General features: G+C 36.4%; 1 protein-coding gene across 5 annotated transcripts in view; it reads left to right on the top strand.

The window, feature by feature from the left end:
• Window positions 1–20,882, top strand: part of KIF6 (kinesin family member 6) — a 161,750-nt gene that overhangs the window by 62,154 nt on the left and 78,714 nt on the right. For all 5 annotated transcript variants that reach the window (XM_069009817.1, XM_069009822.1, XM_069009818.1 and 2 more), the window contains 3 exons: window positions 3,235–3,340; window positions 4,190–4,328; window positions 6,352–6,564. In XM_069009817.1, coding sequence (XP_068865918.1) covers window positions 3,235–3,340; window positions 4,190–4,328; window positions 6,352–6,564 — 458 coding nt within the window. The remainder of the gene's footprint in view (window positions 1–3,234; window positions 3,341–4,189; window positions 4,329–6,351; window positions 6,565–20,882) is intronic.

Here is a 20,882-nt window from a genome sequence, read left to right on the forward strand (position 1 = left end):
TCTTGTTACTGTACAAATTCGTATGTTGTTTTGACAATTTTTGAGCTGCTAAATAACTTAAACAAAAGATGGTTCAGTTTAGTAAGATATACTCATTGAGAAGAGAATCTTCAAGTTGCCTCTGTATCGTATGGTTTATTTTGTACCTTTGTTTAGTGCTTCAATATTCTGGAAGAACTCCCAGAATATCCAGCATGTTGCCAGACTGTGTGTTTATTTTAGAAAGAGTTCTGGTGATTTTACATGGAAACCTAAAAGAATGAGGGAGGCAGTGATTTCTTTTGCTGTTATTCATGGGGATTTGCATGGCTGGTTTTGGTTTTTAATTTATTTTTCTTTTTGTTTTATCCGTAGCGTTTAGACTCGGATGGTCTGTTCCTTTTCTTGTTCTCATTCTTAACGATGAAATATTGAAAATTTATCTAAAAATACACTGACAATCTAGTGTTTCCTACAACTGGGAAAGAGGCTGAATTGGTTTATAACTTCAGATTTACATTCTGCTATTTCAGACTTGACTTGGTGCTCAGATCTCTTCTGGCTTCTATATACTACTTGGAAATCAAAAAATGAATTGGACTGTTGTGTTTTTTCAAGAATTCAAAACACATTAGAGGTAATGTAAGAGAGAGGAAATAGCATCCTATATCTATAACTACAGCTTGTCGAATTTGGTATACTTAACAAATGAACCTTGACTCTTGACTGGAAAATAATAATTTCAGAAAATAGAGCATTATGTTTCAGGAATTATATATTCTTTATCTTTCTCTTAAAATATTTTCAGATTATGGTAATGGTAATTGTGCAAGTTAGTGCAATTTTTTTGATTGATTCCCGTAGCCTAAATCTGTTGTAATCTGAGTATGGGTAAATCCCTGGCAACCAGATAATCTTTGAAAGGTTAAAACATCTCCTTCATAATTTCTATTTCAAGATCAAAGGCCCATTTTTATAGATGACTTCATATAGTCAGTCTAGACAATCTAATTATCAAAAAATATTTTTTACTTGTTTCCTCTTTCTTACTGAAACCAATAAGGTATTTAAGATAGTGACAAATACTGACTTACTCTGTGTCTGTGTAGTCACAGACATTTTCTCATTATTAGTATAAATGCCTTTCTTTTCCCAGTGCTTACACAAATGCTTACCTCCATGGATGAAGGACTGATTCTCCTGCCCTTTGTGCTTAGTGTGTCTGCAGAGAGTATGAGTAACTTTGTACTATTGACTTCTGTTCTGTTGTACTCTTAATGTAGTAAAAAGTCATGCAGCAATAAGTAAAATTTTGGTTTCTTTTACTGAGTAAATTTTGTGGTCTCTTAAGCTGAGAAGCAAGTCACTTCCAGTAATTCTTCTGTTGCTAATATTTCTCTTTAAATATCCCCTCCTTCAAGCTCTCCACATGTACAGGTCACGTTGACTTCAGGGAGTGTCCTACAAATTCAGAAGTCGTGAATTTTGGACATTCAATGAGTGGAATAGACAACATATATGGCTCTAGTTATTTAACTGAAACTAAGAAAATGGGAAAGAAAAGTTTGTCTGAAACTGACCCTCTTGTTTCCTTTTTCTTCTGTTTTGAGTATTGGCACTTTCCTATCTCTAGAGGAGATAAATACCAAAACTTTCTGTTATGTTTCCCAATTTTCATTCCAGTCTTGCAGCTACTGATTTTCAGATATTTATGTCCTGAAAATAATGATTTTTTTTTTAATGATTGTTGTGTATCTCATTGTTTCACTCTCCAGCAGGGATTTCCTATTACTGTAATGTGAGGAATTTCAGTAAGAGAAATCTTCAGAAGCAGAGAAATACCAGAAAACATACTCAAGGGTGAACTTTGGATGCTGTGATATTATAAGGCCTAAAATTTTTGTATGTGGTTACAGCAAAGTGATTCCAATAATAAAATGACAACAAGATTCCCAGTCCTGTAACTGAAGAGGATAAATGGCTAAATGAAGTTACATTCAGAAGGCTTGCATATTAAGTGGGGAGCTGAACAAAACTAGTCCAAAAGAAACACTAGGGGCAGAGATGAGCTCTTGCCCTTCTTGGGCAGCTGGGCACTTGATGCAGCTACCTTAGATACCCTGCCTCAGAACTTAAGTTCATCTTCTGAGGATGATAACCTAAATAAACATTTAAATGATAAAATTATGCTTTACAGGGCATATGCCTGTCATTGTTGCTCACCATTTGCCTACTAAATAATTGAAACAGCATTTTTCAGGAACCAGGAAGCCGTAAATCTAAACCCAGCTGATGGAGTTTGGATTTGCACTTGCAGTTTTCCAAAAATGTGCTTTAGTAAGTGGGTTAAGGGTCTAGTTTGGGCTTAGAAATCCTCTTTCCTTTATTTTGAGAATTAACTACAATACATCCTGAAATATGAGACCTGGGAAGAGGGTGACAGCATGCAAAAGGAAGCCTGACTCCACCTGTATAGATGTGACAACCAGCCTAGAACATGCTATATTATGCCTATATAGGTTTCCAGTCTGATAATTTTAATTTGGTTTTGCAAAATAAAGAAGGTGCTTCTCTGTGCCAGATTGTCTTATGAAGACCAAATTATGGAAATAATTGCTTCTCCCTAAGGAAGATTTTGTTAGTTGTTTGTAAAGAACACGTTGCAAGAGAATAAAATGCTAACTACATTTCATTACTTGGGGGAAGAGCAGTAGGTCTTTGAGAAATGTATAAATATCTGCATTAAAAGATAGTATGTCTTGCTTGGTGATTGGAGCAGGTAATTGATGCATGAAAGCTATGCTATCTGCTGACTATTGTAATAGAAAAAGTAGACTTTTCTTTTGCACAAATAGTCATATATAGTAACAAACCCTATGCCCAAAACCTCTTAAAATCTAGTCTTCTGAGACAGCAGGTTATAAGTCTTTTCAATTAAGAGATAGCAGAAGAGCAAAAGTTTATAAAATAAATGAGAAAAAGAAAATATTCCTTCTTAGATGCTTTTAGTTCTAGAACTGTTCCTTAGCGTGTGCCAGTCTGTTCAGATTTGCCGTTGTAGAATCTTCAGTATCAAATGCAGGTTTCATTAATCAGAACAAAAGTACATTTCAAATGCTTGGACCTGGAAGAAAAATAGCTTGCTAATATCAGGCAGCTTGGTACCTTTTGTATTGCATTTGACACACCATTTTGCAGTTGTCTGCTTGTTTGTGATATTTTTTTCTTCTCTTAAAAAATGCAATGTATTTCCAGGTTGGATGAGTTAATTGAAACATTTCTCGAAGATAATGATCCTGGCAGCTCTCTGGATGTTGGTGCTGACATGCGCAAGATCAAGTATTGCTTTGCTCATATGAAGGTATTTTTTTTAAACAGAGATGAAAGCGTAGCTGGCACTCTGAAAATAGCTTGGAGATATTCGTGGTTGAAAAGTGTTAGAAGAAATGAAATGCAGAGGAGAGGTACTGGAAAAGGGTAAAACAATTGAACTTTAAAGTGCGTGGAGGACTAATGGAAAACTTAAATTTATCTGGAAAAATTCAGCAGCATTTTATAGAAACATCAGCAAGGATCCCAGCATGCAGTAAATTGCAAGAGAGCACTGGAAGTTACTGGAATCAACAAGACAAGTTTTTTGTATATGGATAGATATTCCCATCTGTATTTCCGGCATTACTGAGGCTTTATTTTGGACAAACTATGTTGAAAGTGGTAAAATGTAGATTAAGAACAGTATATCCCTTTATGTGTTACACTAATTCTTCTGAAGGTGTTGCAAGCCCTTCTGAATCATTGAGCGAAAAAGATACACTTGATAATTGTGAAATTAATGGGGAAAGCAATAGAAGATAATACTTTTCTGTATTTTGGGATATAGATTTTCCAAAATAATAGTGTATACATCCCTGATCCTAATTTATTGTCCTTAAGTAATTACTTTTTAATCATATTTTTAATACTGAAAATCCTTTGATACTAGAGAACACTGGAATTTATGTGTAGAAAGAGTAAAATAAACTGCACCCTTGCAAGTGAAGATTAAAAAATACAATTTGTTTCATATAATGTGACAAACTGTGGCATGATTTTTTTTCTGTCAAGGGTCTAGAAAGGTTTTACCTTTCTTACTATAGCTAGACTCTCTCAGAACAGAATATAGAGATGGAGGCAAAGTTAAAGGGGTGTGGTTTTTTGTTTCTCCTAATAGCAAATAATGAATCGTCCAATGACTTCTGGAAAAAAACTGCTCTCGCAAGACACCTCTGAAGAAAAAAACAGTAACGAAGAATCAGAAGAAGAACTAGAAAAACTGAAAGGACTTCTGCAACAAAGAGACAATGAAATCAGTATCCTTTTTGAGGGAAAAAATATTGTTCAGGTTTGAGATGATCTGACTTACAACCATTTTTCTTTGTGTGAGAGAGGCTGTACTGTGTTAAAGCAAATACTCAATTCCCAGATTTTATGTGACAGGAATTCTGCTTTGCACCTGCTTCTCTTTCAATTTTTACCCAAATCAGAATCCTGGATCCAAGCACCACTTAGGTTTAGAATGGTCTGGCCAGTAGCTAAATATTGTGGATTTAGCCACACCTAAAACATTCACCTCAAGCAAATTAAGCTACTTTTTAGAGGGGGAGACTCCAATGCTGTGTAAAGACCAACCTATTACCTTACAAAGAATAGAATTTCCTGTATATGTTATTTTTAGCCAAATGAAGTGTTGCTTTGGGGACTGCTGGGCTATTTGCCCTTAGAACAAATATAAAACTTGCACGTTTTACACTTAAAGCTTTTTGCATATAGAAATGCTAAACTGCTCAGATGTGCTTTGTCCATTCCACTGCCTTACAGGAAACACGAGGAGCTGCACTGCAGCACAATGGGTGGGAGATATTTTTAGCAGGTTGACAGATGTGTGGGCAAACCGCAGCCACTGTGACCCCAGCTTTGTGGCTACTCAGTGAGAAATGTTTGTAATACAGCAGAGAAATGAAAATGTGGGGTTGTTGAATGTAAAGGTAACAGGGGTTCTTTCACAGTTATTAGTAAAGAGCAAACTCAGTTTCATTCTTTGTGCTTAAGAATTCCAGCTCAATTTTAGGTGTCAAATGAGAATGGCATTTTTCACTGGGGTGTAGCATGTTACCTGTCTGAACTGAGGTGGCAGGAGAACTTTCCTATTTCTGTTCTGTCACAGATGATAAGATTTTGTTTTTCCAAGGTGCAGTTTCAAATAAATTTAGCTAAAACACTGACTCATTCCTTTCAAAAAATTCTTCAGTTTTTTAATGTGAATTTTAATATCTGAATTCCCAGAAACACTTCCTCGTAAATAAATTATTTCATTAGTATGAGAAAAAAACCAAAATATCTCTATCAAATCCACTTGTGCTCAACAGATTTATACAGCTTTGCTCACAGAAATAAAACAAGGAAACTTGTGTAAATCCATGTAAGAATTAAATAGAAAGAATATAGGAATTTAGACTTTGAAGACAAGACTGATTTAGGGAGTCTGCAGTGGCTAAGGGACAGTACATCATCACTGGAAAATTAATAGGATGTTTAATGTGATGAAGTGGTGGGAAGTATGGAAGGTGTTGAATAAACTATGAGTTCTTTCTTGCCTACAGTAGCTAGAAGCTATCAGAAAACCTGAATTGGAAAGTGTTTTATTATTATTACCTAGTCCAGTTAATAATATTCCCCAAACACTACTTAGATTTTCTGCTGTTCATTTAGAAGATTAATTAATATTAAAAAGAATAGCATATAAAAAAACATATCACAGGGACTTCAGTGTTCATGATTGAATGCATGCAGGATTTCCACTATACTTCTTCCATAAGCTCTTAGGCAAAATGTATTTATATCTAATACACTTCCAGTAAATTCAGTGTTATTGCAAGAAATTTCCTAAAGACTTTTTTTGCATTTTAGTAAACCTTATTGTGAAAAGCTTACAGATGAAATACACTTGAAAGGTTACCTGTAAGTTAAGAGTTTTTTCTTTTGTTTGGAAGTCTTGTTTATTGCAGAATTTAAAAAATAAAAAGAGTCTACCACGATAGCAACGAGATCCTGTTTGTCTGTAAATGCTTTTATCAGGAGTTGATTGAATTGGATCAGCAATTGGGGTCAATGTGTGACTTGGTTATTGTTTTAGTAAGAGTTAATCTGCTGTTTGGAAAAACTGAGGTGGATGAAAATAATTGCAAAGAATGTGTCCAACTTTAAAATCACATTCACACATATGCTTTCATAATGTGAATTGTTCCACTTTGAAAAAAAAAAAACTTCTCAATAAACAATGATGATTGTTGCTTTAAAAAAAAAAAGAAATTATTTCCTTAATATATCTTGCAGATATTCTGGTAACTATGCTAAAAAATGAAAAAAAGAAAGCACGAGATGCTCTTTCCCAGCTTAATGCCACCTCTGCTGGTTCTGCAGTCTTGGAGCAGTCTCCTTCTATGAGCCTGGAAGAAAGTCAGAGTCCATCGAGATGTTTTAGTCTGAAAGAGGCAAAAGATTTCAGCTCTTCCATTCCCAGACCACCTTTTCTTTCCAAAGAAACAGGTTAGTGCAATTAATTAAGTGAGCAGTTATTGGATTATTGCAATATGATTTACAACATATCCTTCAAATGTGAACCAAAACAAGGAAGCTTTGTTTTCAGTATCAGTCATATTGTTCTAATTCTGTATCTACAAATGCAGGGTTTTAAATTTAAATCCCCCTAAAGGTGCTGATGTCTTTTACAAACTTATGTGCATACCTCTTGAACAGCCCTATGGAACCATAGTATAAATTCAGTTGCAGGCCCTTGATTCTTTGAGTAAATTCACAGAAAAAAAATGGGGCTTTGAGCATAATTCACTTAAAAATATTAGGAAATAATTTTCCCCTGGAAGATCCATTTCCATTTATCCATATGAATGATACTACAGGATTTAAGTTCATGTTTAAATCATTGTAGAAGCAACTCAAACAATGGAAATAATATTGACCACTTAGCATGGATTACATAAGTAAGGCAGTTTTTATAGTGGTTATTTGAAAAGGGTTGACTGTTGAGCATTGAAATTTTCTTTCCTTACATCATTTAAGCTGGTTATTTATGATAATAAGTAACAATATTCTTGCAAGTTGTTCATTTCAAAGTCCACATTAAAAAACTTCCAGTAACTGTAGACAGATTTTTCTTGCATGGTTTCATGTTTTCTTCATTTTCTAGTTGAATTGTTCAAATAAAAAGATTTTTTGGTGTCAGTAGGTTCTAGAAGTGCTTATGTTTTTGTTGATAAAGAAGAACATGCCTCATCCTAGATTATCACATATAACTATTATATATTAATGATTGTATTTCTGTATACTTTTTATGCGTTTGGCGGGGGGTAGCTGAAAGAAAAGAGAGTTTTCAGCTTGAAACTCAGACATGGCAGGTGGCAAGCAGAAACTTAGATTTTGTTAGAGTACCAGTGGGAATGGAGTTCTTAACCTATTTAAGGTTGCCAACTATCCTCTAAAATTGCATTGTAATTGAACTAGTCAATTGTCACACTTGTTATTTTGTTTCAGTTGCTCAGCCACTGAGGAATTCCCTTTGCCTTTTACTTTCCCTATTTACCATGCTTCTTCTCATTTTATAGGAAGAATTTATTGGATTTGGTGTCACAATAGTATTAACTAAATGTAATCATGTCCTTCTAACACAAAGCTTTTCATTACCTCAGAAATATGCTAGCAAATAATAGCTTTATTTTATCAACAAATGACTAGTATAATTGCATCTTTTTTATAGTGACACTTACTCTTCAGTCTTTAAAAAAAGCCCTCACACTAGCAAATTCTTAGTTTTGATCAATGCTTTCTCTTTTTGGAAACATTTATGTAGGTATGTTCATATGAGTTTTCTCTGAACATAAAGTAGGAACCAGCATGTCAGCTCAAGTTGTCTGGATTGTGGAACCTTATCTCCTGCACTCTGCCACGGCAAGGCCAGGCTGGATGGGGCCCTGAGCAACCTGGTCTAGTGGAAGGTGTCCCTGCCCATGGCCAGGGGTTTTGGAACTCAATCATCTTCAAGGTCCCTTCCAAACCAAACTATTTTGTGGTCCTTTGCTAAGTTTGGACAAGGCACCATTCTCACTCGAGCACAGATCCTCATTTTTCATCTATTGAAAGCCTGAAAATAATGTTCATCATTATAAAATTATCCATTCATTTCAAAACCTATCTGAACTGTATACATCTGCCTTTTGTCTATAGGCTTTAAGAATTCACTAAAGATTGTGAAAGGGCTTGGGCCTGAGCCAAGGCCAAACTCCCAGGTAGAAGCTTTAGTGTAATATTAAAGCTACTCTTCATCACTTAAACACTTCGCATACTTTACTTTATTTATGAAGATTTCAATTTATGGCAGGAAGACTATGTGATATGTTAAGTATTTTAACAATCTAGGTTGCTTTGTTTGATTCTGTACTCTCAAACCTGCCATCAGCCTGATTTAATTCAATATAACATGGTATTTCTAGTGTCTCTAATGTGTTTCCATTTTCCTATCTCATTTCCTTATTCTGAAAACAATTAAATTAGGAAATCAACAGGAAGTATAGGAAAAAAAATTAGTTTAATGAAATAGTTGTTGGAAAGTCTGTCTAATAATTTGTTAAAAAACAAACAAATAATTAATTTTATTTAGAACCTTTCATTTATTTTGCAGTTGATTTATTGTGTAGCTTTAACATTTGCTTGCCCAGGAAGAGATCTTTATCACTCTGTGATAGAAGATAGAATAATATTCTTACCATTTTTTTCCACATGATCTAGGACCATATGCACGTTGAAAGATGGCGTGTAATGTTTCTTGTCTATCCTATCCAGACACTGCTTTAAGTAGGAGAAATGCAGACATACTCTTTCACAGATGAGCTAAATGTAATAATCTGTGATAACAGGAAATATGTCTTGATCTCATCACAGCAGTAAAACAATTCCTGGTCCAAATTTGACCCACAGCAGGCTGACTTTGATGGTGAATGAGTAGTAACTTCTGCAATGGTACATGTTTGACAGGTCCAGCTGTAATTTATCTTTTTTCCAGTCCATCCTACATGGGATGTTCATGTTTTTTTCAGAAGAAACTGAGTGAACATAACATATCTTCAAAGGATTGACATATGGTAATATTTACCTTCCTGTACATTCTGCTTTTCCCCACCATGTGTCTGCCTGAAAGGCTAAACAGAAGCCTTTAATGGCAGTACAGACTCAAGCAGTGACAAGGCCTAACACCCAGATTTGATTTCTGAGTAGATTTTTGGGCACCATTCTATAATATTATTGACTGCTAATACTAAGTCGTAAAGAGTTTATTCCATAGAATCATAGCATGTTTTGGGTTGTGTAAGGATCCTTAAGAATCATCTAGTTTCAAACCCCCTGCCAGGGACAGGAATGCCACTCACTAGACCAGGTTGCTCAGGGCCCCATCCAAGCTGGCCATGAACATTTCCAGTGATGGGGCACCCACAACTTCTCTGGGCAACCTGTTCTGGTGCTTCACCACCCTCTTAGTAAAGAATTTCTTCCCAACATCTATTCTAAACACAGCCTCTTTCAGTTTAAACCATTTCCCTTTATCCTGTCACTATCTGTCTGTATAAAAATCCCTCTCCATCCTTTTTATAAGCTCCCTTTAGGTACTGGAAGAACACAATGAGATCTCCCGTGAGTCTTCTCTTCTCCATGCTGAGCAACCATAGCTCTCTCTGTCAGTGTCTGATTTAATGTTAAAAGTTATTTTTTCTGAACAGGTATGTCTTTAGCTGCTTGTTTGAATATCATACTTAAAATAATGTCACTAGTAAAATATTGTTGAACATGAGGTTTGAAACCAGTGGAAGACCTAACTAAGAATGGCTGAAATTGGACATGTGGATCATTGTTGTGTTTAGTATTGTGCTTTTTTCAGTTTGTGTCAGAGTCTGGATTAGGATGTTCTTCTTGATATCTGCAGCAGAGGAAGATGCAAGTGCAGTGTCCTAGTAATGCCCTAGGTTTCTTTGCTGGTATTGGGTTACACAGCATTGAATTCTTCAGTTAAAAATGATACCAGTTTACATGCTGTCAGATTTCTTTTTCTTGGATCCCAGAAGACTTCTTTTAGGAAGGAGTGGTAGGTAGGCAGGCTGCCTGGAAGCAGTGGAAGGCTGTCTGCTGCTGTCATTTTGGCAAGTCAGCTCCCATCTCTAGGGAGGTTTGACAGATGGCATAAGACAGGGAACTTAGAGTGAACAGACCAGAACTTGTTATCTTAGTCCAAGTGTTATACCCTGAAAGGGGAAAACTTGCCTTTCAATACCCATCCTTCATCAGAGAGTTCTCTAAATTATAAATCCTAACTACATGAGAGGGAGGGAGCAAAATAGTCTAACATAGCAGATGCTGTTACTTATTGCATCATAATAGCTTTCATTAATCTGAAACAGACATAACTGGCTATGAATTTAAATTACATGTCAGATGAACATTCCAGAAAATAAAAAGTTATTGGCATAATCACCTGAGCTTCACAACTGCTTCAACAATTTTACTTTTAATGTAATCATTTAGTTCATCATAAAGCATCTACTGCAGCTTTAATTGTATTAATAATTCTTATCTGCTGGAGATATAAATGTAGAACTACATATAATCTTTCTTAGGAATTAAGTCAATATTAGTAGTTTCAAAACAAGAAAAAGCAAAACAAGAAAAAATCAGACTTCATCAGTGTCCATCAAATATTGTGTTGTATTTTACTTTTATTGCATTATATCACTCCTTCTGTACAAAGTCTTATTTTGAAATCAGTCTCAGACTGCTGCTTGCTTCTTAGGATAATTCTGTCTGCATAAAAGACGTATGATACTGTTTTTCCTCCTGCTGGATTTGTTTTTCTCCTGAAATATAAACAGTTTGGTTACCAGAAAATTATTGTGACATTTAAAGAATACAGTAAATCTTATTAAGAGCTTCAAATGGTTGTATGTGCTGATGGACTTGAGTGGGATTACTTTGCTCTCACAAAAGTTTTTGTTAAAAATCAGGATCATGTTTTGACCACTTTGAGCCATTTCTTTTATCTTTCATTGAGGAGTTGTGAGGTTTTTTGAGAGTTTTGTGAAGAATTTACTCCTATGTATCCCATTCATGATTTAAAATCACTTCTCGACACTCTGCAAACACCTATATAAAAGAGCATTCCTGCTGAAGAGCTGACAAGCTGACTTTAAAATGTAAGGTGAGAGATGGTTTCTATAAACAGATGATGCTTATGGATAGCATGAAAGTAGTGATGATAACACACATACTGCTCATTTCCAAAAGCTAAATATTTTTGTCTTGTATTAAGACTTTTCAAAATATTTATCTTGTCTGTTTTATATGTTTATATAATAATTTGGGGAAAATGCTTCCTCCTGTTGTTGAAGACCCGCAGAAAGTTCCCTAAAGGAAAGGACTGACTGAGTTTTTCCATCAGAATCTCTTCTATGTCTTTCAGTTCAGAAAAAAAGCAGGTCTCAAGTCTTCAGAAAAATTAAATGCTGAGCAAACCTATATGTTTCTTGGAATATTTTCTGTGTCCAGTAGTGCTTTGGGAATCTGGGGGCAGAGTCTTGGCGCTGTGCTCATGACAGACCTTTTGTTAACAAACAGATGTAGCCATTTTATTGCTATTTGGCCAGAAAAAGAGATCAGTGGTGCATTTAGGGCACTGTTCAGACTTACTCTTGATGTTTCTCATTAGTCAGAAAAGAAAGTTTGTCCTACATTTTCTATTAAAGGTCTAGGAAAAAATATATATTCTGTTTGCTCTCCAGATGAACTTCTACCAGCTCTTAGTAACATGTAGTGCATATTTCATTGCTATTGTTAAATCTTTGTAACAACTATTTAAAGCAAGATGTGTTGTTTTGCTAGTTTCTTAAGCATTAGGTGTTTTCTATAATGTAGAGTGATATTTGCTAAAATGTATTTTTCCTTATTGCCAAGTTTAAGGATCAAGCAGGAAGTGTCAGACTTCACTGCTTGATTTACATATTTTTAAAAGCCTCGAAATAAATTCAGCAAATGTTAACAGTCAGCATAAGCTTTTGAACGATTTTATTGAGCTTTACTTCTGATAACGTTAAGAAAATTATTTTCTGGTATTTCAAGTTACCAGATAAAGCATGTATTGCTAAGGCTCCCATTTATGTCATAAATGTGAATGGATGTCTATCTTCAGTGAGACACATGCTTGTAGTGTGTAGCTGTGGAAATTTTTTACTTTTTCATGTGCTGTTAGACATTTTGGTATCCCTGTTTGTCTTGACGATCGCAGTTTTAGGCCCCTTTTTATCTTATTACATGAACAAAAAGTAAAAATTAAAACTCAGAATAGTTTCTAAAACAGAATGACCATCTTTAAATGCACACTGATTGCAATAAATACCAAGTAGACTAACTCTGTGAGTTTATGGGAGACTCAATTAACTTCTGGGGCTTGCTCTTTTGTTTGTTTGGGTTTTTTTTATTCTATCTATTCTATCTTCTATCTTGTATTCTATCTGTATCTGTTCTTTTATCTGTACTGATTCCAAGAGCTTTATTTTTTCAGAATTCACAGTGAGCCCACTGTGACTGTTGTTTGAGGACTTTGAACTGAACTCACTGAGATTAGTGAACAGCAAAAAAAGAACTATGTTAAGAAGTTCAAGACTCCCAGAAACACCTCTGTAAGGAACAACAGATGACCATTCTTTGTGACAAAGAAATATAAATACATGTTGTAGGATTTAAAGTGAGTTCTTGCAGTTGGTATTCAGTGATAAAACCCTGTGTGTTACAACTTTTGTCATCTTGACCAAGTATGTATAAATATGAACATAGGGGTTTTTTAGCAGATGAAGCCCAGATTTTCCTTTTTGAAGCTTGGTCCCCATTTGCAACTTCAAAGGCAAATTTTGTAACTTGTAGGGATTTAATGAGAGGGAGGAGCAGATCATTACAGTACTTTCACTAATTTTTCAGAGACACTTAGATATTGAAAATGTTGTTATGTAAAACAACTTACTGCTTCCATCATCAGCTTTTTCTTTCTCCACATTTATTTGGTTTTACAAAACATTTCTGTTTTTTCTAAGATGCTCATCATGTTGTTCTTTCCACTTCTCAAGTGGGAATCTCTTCTGATGTAGAACGTATGTTTGGAAGCTTGCTAGAGATGCTTTTGGCAGTTTTTACTGCCTTGCTATTGAGTCTGTTTAGATGGGGAAACTTTCCAGTATTTTTATGCTAGTTTACTGTTCTCTTATCCAGATTAGTCTGCTAAATGTAACTTAGTGTTCCTTGGAAGTTCTCTACTATTTCAAATCTTTTTGGCTTCCTGTTTCATTAGCCATATTTTGGCTGTCTAAAATTGCTATTGGATCCTTCGAACTAGCTCCTTAAAGTTGTTCTGGGGTTTTTTTGGTGGCTGAAGCTCTTCACCTCTTGATATTTTAGAGGTAAAATATGCTTCCGAAAGTTTTTGTGTACTTGAAGGGTGATCAGATTCCTTTATATATTGACTGTCAGGTTTGGCAAATACCTCTGTAAAACTTCGTCTGTATTGTTGTTGTTATGAACATCAGTCCTGAGAGACTACAGTGCCTTTTAACAGAGCCACTACATGCACACTATGTATGCATACAGGTCATCAAAATAGTAGAAGGTTCTTCTATTAGCTTAAACTTTAGATATTTCTGTACAGATATTGCTAATTCTGCTAAATAATATAATAGTCTAGAGTTCTGTCTCTCTTTTTTTTGTGTGTGTATTTAACCTAAAAAATGCATTTTTTCATTCTGTTCCTAGCAGAAGCAGATATTTTCTTGAGACTCTAGTCTCAGCATATTTGAATATAAAACCAAAGTAGGAATTATTGGAAATATCCCACAAATCCCTACTTTTTTTTTTTTATGATACTTGCAATACATTTAAGCAGCTTAAGTTTCATACAAATGTTGCAGGCCAATTTCATGCTTCTGGTCTTGTACAAATTTTCCACTGAAGTTTTGTATGCCTGTTTGCCTGTGACAATTGTCTCTTAAGTTTTGGATGCTTTTGTTGAAAAAATCATTGCACAGTTCACTTACCTCTGATGCATCATCTTTTTGTCTCTTACAGTTTAAACTCTGAAATATCTATTTAGTAACTGTGCCTTTGTTTCATTAATTTTCAGCCCTGCTATAAGTTCAGAAGGATAGTTTTGAAAGAATAACGTTATGTTTGCAGGTTATATTGTATTTAGGTTAATTTGAGAAAAATTAGACGATTATTTACATCTGTGTGAAAGAAAAGAATAACCCCATAAGTGGAAATGAGCTAACAGCTAGAGATACGGTGATGTTTGGTTTTCCACGCTTATTCAGTAAGTTCAGTAGGTTTTACTTCTAAGTCAGGTAAAAGCTCTTACTGATTTTGCTTGCAGGGCTGGTCTTACAGATCTATGGTTGAGGTGCTCTGCTGTAACCATCTACCAAGCTACACTGAAAACAGTCTTTGATCTTTTTGTTCATAGAGTCAGGTAGGAGCTGGTCCAGGACTTCCGTAAGTTAAGGCAATTTTGACATTTGAAATGATTGCACAGTTGTACAAAGAGCTGAAGCTGTTCTTAAACATGTGCATATCAAAGATCCTTCACATGTAGGTAATTATGGCTATTCTCCTGTGCTAGAAGTTATGTGACTGAAGAAATTACTTAACATTTGCAAGCATTTCGCAGTAATTCCAGCTCTTCAAATCACTTGTATCTGACTTGGATGCAGTGAATGGTGGAGCTGGGCATGACAAAATTCTGTCTACTTTTGTGTTCTGTTACAGTGTGCTTATGTTTAATCTTCTCTCCCTTAATAGTTTTTCTGTTTTCCATTTTTCCTGGTAATATTCTTCCTACAGGTCAGTCATTTGGTGATGATTGAGCAAAACATTTGCTGAAAGATGTTGTTGTTGTTGTTGTTGTTGTTGTTGTTGCTGTTGTTAATGGTACCATGCTAAATACTAGTACAGATAGCCCTATCACACTGTGAGCCCTCTACCTGATTTTCAGCATACTTTTACTAGACCTTCGTTCAAATAAAATTAAATTTCATCTTTTACTGTTTCCTGATCATCAAACTGATTTCCAATCATTTTCTATACCCAGTATTCTCAGTCTTTTATTTTATTGTGTCTTGAGTGTAATAATCTCAAGCCTTTTTATTTTGGTCACCTCATGGCCCTTGAACTGCTGCTGCATGTTCATGTTACTTAACTTGCTTGTGGTTACTCTCTTAGTTATTGTATCTTTATTGTAATTCTGTAATTCCTTAAAATAAAGATTATCTCGGAAACAACATTCTGAAGTTCAGCTCTAGGCAAAACCAACATAGACATGTAATCTGAAAATCTGGTGCTGTTAGTATCAGATGTCATGTTTAAAAGCTTCTGCAATTTATTTTATTATGCCTATTATAATTGTCACTATTGCTTTCTGCTGCCATTTTAGGCTTTCTGCTACCTAGATATAAAAGCCTTTAAGAACATCAGTTTATTATGTTGGAAGTCACAATAAACTTCCCAAAAATCTGCATGGAGAGATTAACTTCTTTAATATTTATACTATATATTTGAAGCACAAGTCTTATGGGGAGAGGCTGAGGGATCTGAGGTTGTTTAGCCTGGAGAAAAGGAGGCTCTGGGTGGACCTTATCACTCTACAGCTACTTGAAAGGAGGTTGTAATGAGGTGGGGGTCCCCTTCTTATCCCAGGTAACAATTGACAGGTCAAGGGAAAATGGCCTCAAGTTGCTCCAGCAGAGGTTTAGATCAGATATTAGGAAACAATTTTTCTCATAAAAGGTTGTCAAGCATAGGAACAGGCTGACCAGGGGAGTGGTGGAGTCATCATCCCTGGAAGTGTTCAAAAACTGTGTGGATATGGCAGTTGGACATGGTTTAGTTGTGATCATGGTGGTGGTGCTGGGTTGAGAGTTGGACTTAGATATCTTGACCTTGGACTTAGATGACCTTAGAGATCTTTTCCAACCTTAAAAATTCTGTGTATCTATGATTTACACATTATTTTATTTACATGCTGCTTTTTTTTTCCTTATTCCTCAACAGAAATCAAACCAGTTTCTCCATATATAGGTCTCAATAATAAAGGGAATACAAAGAGGACATGTTCCTGTGTCACTGCCAAAACAGACAGCAGCAGCACTTCCTGGGCATAAAAGTGCTGGAAATACTTGCATCTGTTCCAAAGCCAAATAATTCACAGGAAGGGTAAAACGCAGCACAAACTGATAACTTGTGGTTCGGTTTGTTTTTTTTTTCTTGATGTCTGTTACTTAGTGTTTAGATGAAGTGCAAAAGCACAAGATTAGTATTTCTTACAGTTTTTAGTTGCCATCATAATTCTGTATATGTATGTGGCCAATTCCCTTCCGGTTTCTGATGAGCCACGTGCATATTTAAAATAAAAAGTACTTAGACATTTATAGCTCAGTCTTTTGCACATTTGTTTTCTGAGCACAACAACTTCTGCCCCATCAAGGCCTGATGATCAAAACATCCACATGGCTGAAAGAGGATAGCTTAAGCTATCTAATTTCTCACTCTTGTGGGGAATCCTGAGTTTGGGGACATAGCCTGTAAAACTAAGGAAGTTAATCAGAAAAAAGATAAGTGCTTAGAAAAATAGGTCCAAGGCAGTCAGCAGGTTCATTGTATCATTACATGACCAAGCAGGATTTATTGCCAGGGCTTCTGTAAACAACTAATGGTGTTTTTGGTCTCTGAAGAAGTGCATATAGCCATGTTGTTATTTCAACATGGCCTGCAGCCACCTGTGCCAGTGCCGGAAACGAGAGAGAGCTTGGGGGGGAGTTTGTCTATTCTTAAGTGTGTATCACAGAGGCGGTCACAACTTTAAGTGGCTTAAAGAATTGTCCATATTCAAACTGGCCAGCTGATAGGTTCTATCAGGTCCCAGAGGAAGCTGTAAGCACCCCTTAGCAAGGATATCCCTTCCGGGACTATGCTTGCTAACCTATGACATTCTCCACCCCTCGCCTCTGTGAAGACACATTTAAGAATTATTATCAAAATTGCATTCAACTTCTGCTATATTCCACCCCTAGGTAGTTCAGTACAATTACAATATAAGTTTCTCACTATCATGCTACTTAACTTATGACCTAATACTTGCTTTGCCCAGTATTCCTCCTAATTAAGCTTTATCTCACAGATCTCATCAATTGCCCGCATTCTCTACCATTTTGTCGCGGGTTGGGTTTGTAACCGGGCGGAAACACCAATTTAGTGTAGTGGTTTGGTCTAAAATACTCATTACTGTTTATCTTCTGTGAGATAAGAATTAGGAGAAATGCAAAGCAGGCACCAACTTGAATGAATATAAAGAAGTTTATTAACAGACCTAAAAGGAGAAAAAAAAGAAAAAAATTATACCACCTTTAGAACTCTCCTCCTCCCCCCACCTTCCTCCCGTCTCCCACTGACAATGTAAAGACAACCCTTAAGATGTTCAGTCTGTTTACCACTTCCATAATAACCTTGTTCAGTCCATTTAGAAAGAGAAGTCTCTTTTTACTCATGCTATGAAAACAGTATCACACCGAGACAGCCACCCACTTCCAAATATTGTTCAGTCCATTTAGGAAGAGGAGTCTCTCTGCTTGCGATGTGAGTCCCTTCCCCCGACTTGCAGCTTTTCCCGCAACTGCTTTCGAGGGTCCACTCTTGAAAGTTTTCTGGGGTACAATTTTAAGGTTGAGCTGTTCAGAAACAAAAAAAACAGAGGCCCTTCTCCTTCCCTGGGAGCAAAGGGTCATCTTCATCTTTAAAACTATCTCTGGAAGCATCTCTAGGAATTGAGGTTTTTCTCCTTTCCTCTTTGGAGCAAAAGTCCTCATCTGGTTCATCTGGTTCATCTCTCTCTGTCCAAACTTCTCATGAAATTACAGCTGCGTCAGCATCTGCCTATCTCAGCGCAGGTGCTTCTGCTTATGAGTTGAACACTCCACCCCCCATATCTTCATGAAATTACAACAGGATACTCTGATATATCATAGCTTCACAACAGACTTTCAGCTTTAAGCATCTCCTCTCTCTCTTCCCTCAGGTTTTCAGCTCTTCACAGCACTAAAAGGGTTAATCTCACCTCGGCCTTGCAGCTGGAATGTGGCTTATCGCTGTTGGTCACCTGGCCTCTGCCGGACAGAGGTGCCGCTTTGCTGAATCTCGGCCGCAGTGGAGGGGGGGGTTCCGAGCCGCTCCGGCTGCCCACGGCAAGGCAGTGGGGGGGGTTCCATGGCTGGAACAGGCCCATGGCTCCAGGCTGGCTGTGGCCCGGCCCGGCCTGGCCCAAGCAGGGCCTGGCCGGGCCCGCTGGCCCCCGCACGGGGCCCGCAGCCACCTGTGCCAGCGCCGGAAACGAGAGAGAGCTTGGGGGGGAGTTTGTCTATTCTTAAGTGTGGATCACAGAGGCGGTCACAACTTTAAGTGGCTTAAAGAATTGTCCATATTCAAACTGGCCAGCTGATAGGTTCTATCAGGTCCCAGAGGAAGCTGTAAGCACCCCTTAGCAAGGATATCCCTTCCGGGACTATGCTTGCTAACCTATGACACCTACGATGTCAGTTGGACCTAATCATATGTTGAACATTCATGTAAGGTTTTGATACTTTCTAAATTAGAACTTTCTTCTATTTATCCTTACTGTTTGAAGAGGCAAGGTTAAGTACAGAGAATTTCTTTCCCATGCCTAACTTCCCTTGTAAATCATTGCAGGTTGCTATCATGTGTTGTTCAGAGGTATGACTTTGAGTGATGTAATGGTAAATAAAACTGGATATAAAAATTAAGATCTTTTTCAAAGTAAAAAAAAAAAAAAAAGCCCTGATAGGGATTTCTGAACTTTATGATTGTCTGGAATAGATTTCAGTTATGACTGTATTTTGGAATGTGGCCTGTTTGATTTTGATTAAAAATTTTGACAAATTCTTCTTTGAGACTGGGATATAAATGAGGATTAACATATCCAGTTCAAGCACAAAGAATTATGCAGCATTATGGGGCAATGAGAAGAACTACTTGGAATGTACAGTATCATTCTTGAAGAGAAAGGTTACCTGTAGTTTGTAATACAACTTTGTCATATTTTAGACTCCAGTAAGTAGGGATGTTTTAATCTTTGACTGACAAGCACTGGATAAATAGAGCTGTCTCCAAATAAATGATTTTGTTACACCCTTCCATGCATTTGTTGCCCTAGGTTTGATTCCTGCAGTGTACTCTGTGTAGAGCTACAAATTTAAACTGGTTTGAAATTGAATTTAATATAAAAGTATGTTGTCTGTTAAATAGAAATGATCTCTGCATATATGTAATTGCACAGTTCTACAATATTTCTCAAATTAAGCCTTTGGCCTAGAAATGTCAGTCATTTGGGACCTGCCTTGTTAAGAAACACTGCTAGAAGTTGCATCTATTACAAAAGGGAAGATCTGTGGTCAGGCCATTGTTTCAGAAATGTCTTCGCTGTTGGCCTCCTCATGAAGTACTCCAGAGTTTTCTTGTTTTCCACACTGTTAAAAGTCTGATTTTCTCCAGAAAAAGAAAGAATAGGGTGCCAGCCATGAGGGGAGATGTATGTTTTATATTCTGATGACTGAAATACTGTTATCTGTAGTTTTTAATATTAAATCATTGAATTTATGTTTAGGGGAAGGAAGCTTGGGTAAATTGAGTCATGTCTTGAACTTTTGAGTAAAATAACTTTAATGCTGGGTTGAAAATTTCTGTGATAATGTCTAAAACAGTGGAGAGGGACTCAAAAAAAGGGAAAGACTTGAAGATGATCGGTCTTTTATTCTCTTACGCTCTGTTTCTGGGCTCTTATTATTCAAGTGTCAGGAATCTTTTTGATCTGTTTAATGGAATACATTAGGAGACCATGTGCTGGTTACAAATAGCAAATGTGTTTCTGAATACTACTTTTTGTCTTTCTTGTGAAAATACTGTGGCTGCCAGGAAAATGGAGTAGGAGTAGACAGTGGGAGCAATTGATACTACAATAGTTATTGTACCTCGGAAGGAGGAGAACGGGAAGGGCCAGTATGGATTGGAGTTCTCTTTTATGTAGGGTAGAAAAGAGCAGAAATTTGTGGCTTAGAATGTGTTCCTAATGAAGCTGTGAATGAGATGAGGAATAAGAGAGACTGTAGATTCAAGGGAAGGAAGAGCTGAGTTAGTAGGGAATGAAAAGTGAACCCAAGAGAGTTATTGAATAGAAAACGGCTAGAGAGACAAGACAGTAATAGGTGTTCTGAAATTACACATGCTATAAAATGGAAACAGTGGTTGGGAAGTGACTTCTTGTCACCCTTAATTTACCTTAACACCCAAAAAGAACTGAAGGTTCAAAGACAGGGTCCTCAGGGAAGTCATATTTTAGATTTAACAGAGCTTCATTAAATTAGGAGTGCTGTAGGAAGAAGAGATACAGTTTTAAACTGATGCATATATAATTGTGATCCCTTTGGTAAATTTGTTAGTCTTTAAGATAAAGAGATTGATCTGGAGTCAAAGCAACCAGATTAATAGCAGATTTTTTTTTCTTTATTGGTACTTTTAAACACTTGGTTTGGAAAAACTGTGTTGTTACAGTCAAAGACTTAATTTTGTCATAATAGACATTGTGCAGGGCAAGGTCTGGTAAAACACCTGTAAGCAAAGTCCAACAAAATATGATTCAGTCATTGACAGCCTGTTCAGTTCATCTGATAAGTATCATGTATTTCACAATTCTCTACTGCAGCAGCCTA

Source organism: Aphelocoma coerulescens, chromosome 3 (assembly GCF_041296385.1).
Source record: "Aphelocoma coerulescens isolate FSJ_1873_10779 chromosome 3, UR_Acoe_1.0, whole genome shotgun sequence".
Classification (NCBI taxonomy): domain Eukaryota; kingdom Metazoa; phylum Chordata; class Aves; order Passeriformes; family Corvidae; genus Aphelocoma; species Aphelocoma coerulescens.